This window comes from Callospermophilus lateralis, chromosome 1 (assembly GCF_048772815.1).
Source record: "Callospermophilus lateralis isolate mCalLat2 chromosome 1, mCalLat2.hap1, whole genome shotgun sequence".
NCBI lineage: Eukaryota > Metazoa > Chordata > Mammalia > Rodentia > Sciuridae > Callospermophilus > Callospermophilus lateralis.
The window spans coordinates 117367221-117373220 of NC_135305.1; the positions used below are offsets into that span (position 1 = coordinate 117367221).

Here is a 6000-nt window from a genome sequence, read left to right on the forward strand (position 1 = left end):
AAAAAGTATCAGTAATATTGAAAAGAATTTGACATTAAATATTTAACAGATAAGCATTGTGATTCTGATTTAAAGTATAAAAGTTAAACTGTACAGTTAAGTAATTGATATAATATATGTCAATAATTGATATTAGACTTGTGATTTTAGTTTGAGAGGTTAGCAATAATTGGAACACTGGCTGTCTATTAGAATCACTCGGGATGCTACAAAGGTTAGTTAAGGAAGCCCCCCATATTCTGAGTTCATGTCAGACAAAGAGCCTATATTTTTTAGACAGACAAAAGCCACTGACAAGAAAATTTTACTGTCTGTAAAAAAATATTAAATTGTTTACAAGAACTTGAAATTCAGTATGTTTATAAGTTTAATTAATCAGATTTTCTAGTAACCAAGTATCCTTGGGGAAATTGAGCTTGTTAGGTTATACATCTAAGTACTTAAAAAGAAAATCAAATATTTTAAATTTATAAATGGAGTTAAAATGTTTAAGGGATGTAATTAAGCTGCAAATAGGGCTGAGTGTTTAAAGGAATTTAGTTTGTTAAACTTGAGATCAAACATCAAAGGAAAAGTGAAGGCCATTTTTCTTACTTTTCTAGATCTATGATTTATGTACAGAATAGATTTATGTACAGAATAATAATTCCTAAGTTGAAAGTGATGGCTTAAAGATAATTAGGTTTTTAAAAACTGTTATTCTGGCCAGGTGCAGTGGCACATGCCTGTAACCCAAGTAGCTCTGGAGGCTAAGACAGGAGAATCATGTGTTCAAAGCCAGCCTCAGCAACGGCGAGGCGCTAAGCAACTCAGTGAGACCTTGTCTCTAAATAAAATACAAAATAGGGCTGGGGATGTGGCTCAGTGGTTGAGTGCCCCTGAGTTCAATCCCCAGTACCAAAAAACAAACCTGATATTCTGCGGGCCTGGTGGTGCATGCCTGTGATCCCAGTGACTAAGGAGGCTAAGACAGGAAGATTGCAAGTTCAAGGCCAGCCTCAGAAACTCAGAGAGGCCTTATCTCAAAAATAAAAAATAAAAAGGGCTGAGAACGTAGCTCAGTGGTAAAAGTGCACCTGGATTAAATCTCCAGTATCAAAAAATAAATAAAAATTGTTATTCCAAGATGAGAATTTCAGTTTAAAAGATAAAAAAAAAATTAAAAACAGGAGAATAAGCCATATCTTTCACACCCTGTGTTCTTCCCTATTCATCCTACCTAAAATAATTGCCTCTGAACTGTCCATCAGCCAGGTTTGTTTGTTGCAGGTGATTAGCAAGAAGTAAGTAATCTTTTCCTTCAGGCTCACTACTTTCTGCCCCAAGGAGTTACCTGGATGCGTTGCAAATAGTAAATAACCACTTTAATGATAACTCATCCCAGATGTAGAGCATTTCACACTTCACCTAACCAGGGATTACAGTTACTTCCCCTACTCAATCCCAGTCCAGAGACACTATACCACCATCACTGAGATACATTCCCAGCCCTTTTCAGTTTTGATTTTGAGACAGGGTTTTGCTAACTTGCCCAGGCTGTCCTACAACTTGTGATCTTCTTGCCTCAGCCTTCAGAGTAACTGGGAATATAGGCATGGGCCAATTAACTGTTGCTCTTTCAGATGAATTAAATAGGGCCAGAAGTCCAGACCTGATTAAGGTCACAAGTAAGAGCCAGGGCCAGGCTTGAAGTCTGGTCCATAGGTTTGAATGCCCCTCCATCCTGATGGCTCCTATCTCAGGCTCATATGTCTCTAAACTTCAGAGAGAGAGAGATCTCCACTCACCTGTGACATCTCCACTTCCGATATAAACAGAATATGGTTAAAGCAGAACTTAAGATCATTCCCATTGATTTTTAAGTCATTTTATGGTCAAAATTCCATTTCTCTTTCCTGCACACATCTGCCAGTTGTTCTGTCTGCCCTATCCCTAAAGTAATAAAAAATCGGATGGTTTCTCTAATCCACAACCTAATCTAAATCATCATCATCCTTCAACTGATCCCCAGCAATAATTTCCCCTCTTCATTCATTCTCCCTAGAGCATCCAGAACGATGACATTAAAATATAAATTAGATCTTGCAGCATTCTTGTTTAAAACCCTTCAATGGTTTATTAATGCAAGTAAGAAAAAAATAAGACTTCTTACCATGGGTTGCAAGGCTAAACTGAGCTGATTCCAGCCTACCTCTTCATAGTCTATCCTATTTTCTTTAAAACATCCCAGGACTGCAGTCACCCCAGGGCCTTTGCACCAACATTTTCCTGTTTGACCCTCTACTATAAATCATTCAGGACTCTTGTCAACTGTCACCCTCGAGGCAGCCACCCAGGCAAAACTCCCACCACTACCACTACCTTAAACATCCATTCTCTTGTTTTTCAAAGCACTATTTTGTTAACTGTCCCCTCCCCATCTGCCTATACAAAGTAGATTGAGCGCCCCTAGCTCAGGGCCTTCTTCATGGCGGAAAACGTTTGACAAATACACTTTACCCCCAAAGCCCTGTTCTTTCTACTCCAAAGAAGCTCTTTCTATAGTCCCAGGTCGCCTGCATTCTTGGATTCGAAGCCCAGAAGTGAGAAGAGAAAGCGCATTCGAGTCCTTCCTTCCCCTGAGGCCAGGCTGAACAGCTCTGCCCCAAGACCCTAGGGACTTTTGCCAGCTCTAGGCCTGCACTTGGGGCAGGCAGTGGCGGAGAGACAGATGGGGTCCCGGAAGCTCAGTTCCCTTAGACTTTTTACCCCTCCCCATGCCAGAAAATGGCGGGACGCCCAGACTTAAATGCAAGAGCACGAGCCTTCTAGCTGGGGAAAGAGACTAACTAGATCTCGCCCCTCACGTCCAGCCAAAGAAGGTACCTCGCTCCGCGGGGCTGGACGGCTGAGGGCTCCTCCTCCAATGCCCTCCAGTCGCGCACTGCTTGATGGTATTCGTAGTCCTTCCTTGGGCCCACCCTTCCCAGAAAGCTTCGGGAAGTTAAGCAGAGACAGAGTGAGAGGAGGTGGGGAACACGAGGGCTTCTGGGAGTTGTAGTTTAAAATATTCAAGCATCAAGGAAGAACTGGGAAAAAAACTGGGTAATAAATGTTATCAAATTTGGGCTATGGGGATCTGAGTTTCATGAGATATTTTTTCTCCTGTGCATGTTATTAGTTACCTCCAGGGTTCAAAACGACGAGCATGTCTATTCATAGGAACCACAAATCCCAGAAAGCGTTGCACGTGGAGGCCTTTGGAGAGCGAGGTCGGCCTCGGCGCAGGCGCGGTGGCTCGAGTTCAGCTGTGAGGAAACATGGCGGCCCCGGCACTTACTGCGAAGTTGTATTCCCTACTGTTCCGCAGGACTTCCACTTTCGCCCTCACCATCGCGGTGGGCGCTCTGTTCTTCGAGCGCGCCTTCGATCAAGGCGCGGACGCGATCTACGAGCACATCAACGAGGGGGTGAGGGCTTGAGCCATGCTGACCTTGGGTCCGCTGAGGGGTGACGGTGGGAGTGGAGTTGGGACGGGGCTCAGTCTGTCTTCACCTGGAGAAGTGCAAACCATAGGCGTCTTTTGCCGAGAGACTGATATCCCCCCGCCCGGTTTGGTGTGAATCCTAAAACGATGAATGAAATCCATAGACCCCATTTTGCAGGGGTTGCAAGTATTGATAATGCCCCACCTCACGTGCCCACACGTCCATTTGCAGGAAATAAAACCAGATTAGAGCTAAGGATTTACTAGGACCCCACCGCCAGTTAGTCAGTTGTAGTTCCGAGCTGGAACCCAGACCCTTGTCTCCTGAAGGTGTCAACGGCAGTTTGAAACAATCGTGAAAAGGACATCTTAGACACCGTGGTTGACCTTTTAAAAGATTGCTCTTTCAGTTCCCAAGGTGTTCCACGCCGGCAACGTGGTATTTATGACTAAAAGTAGGGCCTAGCTGGGGAGCAATATTGGCCATATTATATTCTTAAATTGTGTGCATGTACGAATATATAACAACAAATCCCACCATTATGTACAACTATAGTGCACTAATTTAAAAAAAATGTGGAGAAAGAAAAAAAAAAAGTGGAGGCTAGGAAATAAAAGAGCCTATCTGGGAGTACTGGGCCTTGTCACTTAATAACGGTACTATTAAGTTACTTAACTTCTCTGAGCTTTAGTTTAATCTAAAATAGAGATCATAATAGTAACTACCTCAGGGAATATAGATCTAGTGTTGCAGTGCCTGACAAGTGGTACCACTGAAAAACAGCATTCATTACTTTCTTAGAAAGTAAGGAAACAAGAAGGCAACTGCAACACCTTTTTAGATTTGCTGTGTACCAGGCGCTGTGCTAGGTTCTGTGCATGTTTTATATCATCAAATTGTGACTGTACTGGAAAAGGCCTGGTACAGATAGTCCTGTTCACCATTTCCCTCTGTTTTTAATTTGAGGCTGTATGAGTCTACAGTCTAGGAAGGCTCTGTCCACAATGCCAAACTGCCCAAGGCTAGGCCAACTTCCTGCCCACACGAAAGTGTTGCTGCTGCCCCATCATTTAAAAGAAAAAAAAAGACTAATTTATTTCAATTATGGTTGGACACAATACTTTTATTTTATTTTTATGTGGTGCTGAGGCTCAAACCCAGTGCCTGGCACATGCTAGGCAAGTGTTCTATTGTAAGCATTTCCATAGGTCATCCCCACTGATCTGGAAAGGCATCTAAGTATGCTGTCATAACCCACCTATTTTCCTGTGCTTTTAAGAATGATAATTTCAGTCAGTTTAGGTTGAGTAAACAAAACTCAATGTAAAACATTTGGGAACTGTGCACGTAGGACAGTAGTACCTGGGAATCAAAGAATGGAGACATCTTTTAGGCCTTTTTTTTTTTAAACCACGGATTGAACCCACAGCATTTAACCCACTGAGCCACATGCCGAACCTTTTTTTATTTTTTATTTTGAGATAGGGTCTCGCTAAGTTGCTGAGGCTGGCTTTGAACTTGCAATCATCTTGCTTCAGCCTCCTGAGCCATTGGGATTACAGGCACGTGCCACCACACCTGGTTTCCAAGCTGTTTCTTACTAATTGCGTTCTTTAGAGCCATTCTCTTAATATGTGTTTCCATTCCCTATAAAAGTAGGATTGTCCATTCCAGCTTCAAAGTATTTTATAAATATTTAGAATTGTGTGTCAAACCTAGTGTTGCTTCCATTCTGCCCACCACAGCTGTACTTTTTTAATCAGACCATGATACTGGTTTCTCTCAAGTTTGTTTTAGTTGCTTAGTTTGTGGAGTAGTTGTAAAATGTGAGAGCACAGGTTACAGTTTATGGTTCTTGTCTTTTAAATGCAGAAACTGTGGAAACATATCAAGCACAAGTACGAGAACAAAGAGTAGTTTCTCACCTCCAAGGAAATGAAAGGACCAGATCCACCCACCAGCTGTTTGCCCAGAACTGGGGCCTCAGCCTGAAGATGATTCTCAAGTATTCTTCAGGGACTGCTGGTAGCTGTTGGCAAGAAATGGCTCCACCTAACAAATAGACTCTTTAACTTCTGCCGGGTTTGAAGTGTGTTTAGAGTCATCCGCAAATAAATGTAAATTGTCCTTGAGACCTGCTTCTGCACTGGGTGTTTTGTTTACCTGATCTTTACTTGTCAGTTAAAGCCCTTTGCAAATACCTAAAGGACAGACTCCACCACGTACTCCTCCACGTGGAGTTTTCCATTAACTTCCAAAGAATTCTGGTTTTCAGAACAGCCTGAGTTGGAGATATTACCTTCAACATCGGCCTCAAAACTGTTAGTTACATTCTTAAGTCCCACAGAGGTGACCTTACTCTCTTGGCCATAGGAAGCACTGTGGCCTCTGGGGGAATAGAGATTGGCCTTGGGGCCTTTAGCCAAACCTGCCTCAGGCTTAGTCTGCCTTCTGCCTTTTGCAGAATTTCTTGGTAAGCTGCTGGGGCAGGGCCTCCTGTCAAAGTTCCACTGATGAGTTCAATTTATTAGAA

General features: G+C 42.8%; 2 protein-coding genes across 4 annotated transcripts in view; one reads left to right on the top strand and one right to left on the bottom strand.

Moving 5' to 3' along the window:
• Zmat5 (zinc finger matrin-type 5) overlaps positions 1-2953 on the bottom strand; it is a 30199-nt gene extending 27246 nt beyond the window's left edge. For 2 of the 3 annotated variants that reach the window (XM_076865214.2, XM_076865232.2), the window contains exon 1: positions 2866-2953. The gene's annotated coding sequence lies outside the window, so the exon portion shown is untranslated. The remainder of the gene's footprint in view (positions 1-2865) is intronic. The other variant, XM_076865223.2, reaches the window with a different exon arrangement.
• Positions 2954-3250: 297 nt separating this feature from the next.
• Positions 3251-5599, top strand: Uqcr10 (ubiquinol-cytochrome c reductase, complex III subunit X). The gene is made up of 2 exons (XM_076865243.2): positions 3251-3449; positions 5340-5599. The coding sequence occupies exons 1-2, from the start codon at positions 3300-3302 to the stop codon at positions 5382-5384; spliced, it is 195 nt and encodes a 64-aa protein (XP_076721358.1). The 5' UTR covers positions 3251-3299; the 3' UTR covers positions 5385-5599.
• Positions 5600-6000: the final 401 nt, after the last annotated feature.

Coding starts and splice junctions, on each gene's coding strand:
- Uqcr10 (XM_076865243.2), top strand. CDS start 3,300: ATGGCGGCCCCGGCACTTACTGCGAAGTTGTATTCCCTACTGTTCCGC. Junction 3,450..5,339: donor ACGAGCACATCAACGAGGGG/GTGAGGGCTTGA, acceptor TTTTAAATGCAG/AAACTGTGGAAACATATCAA.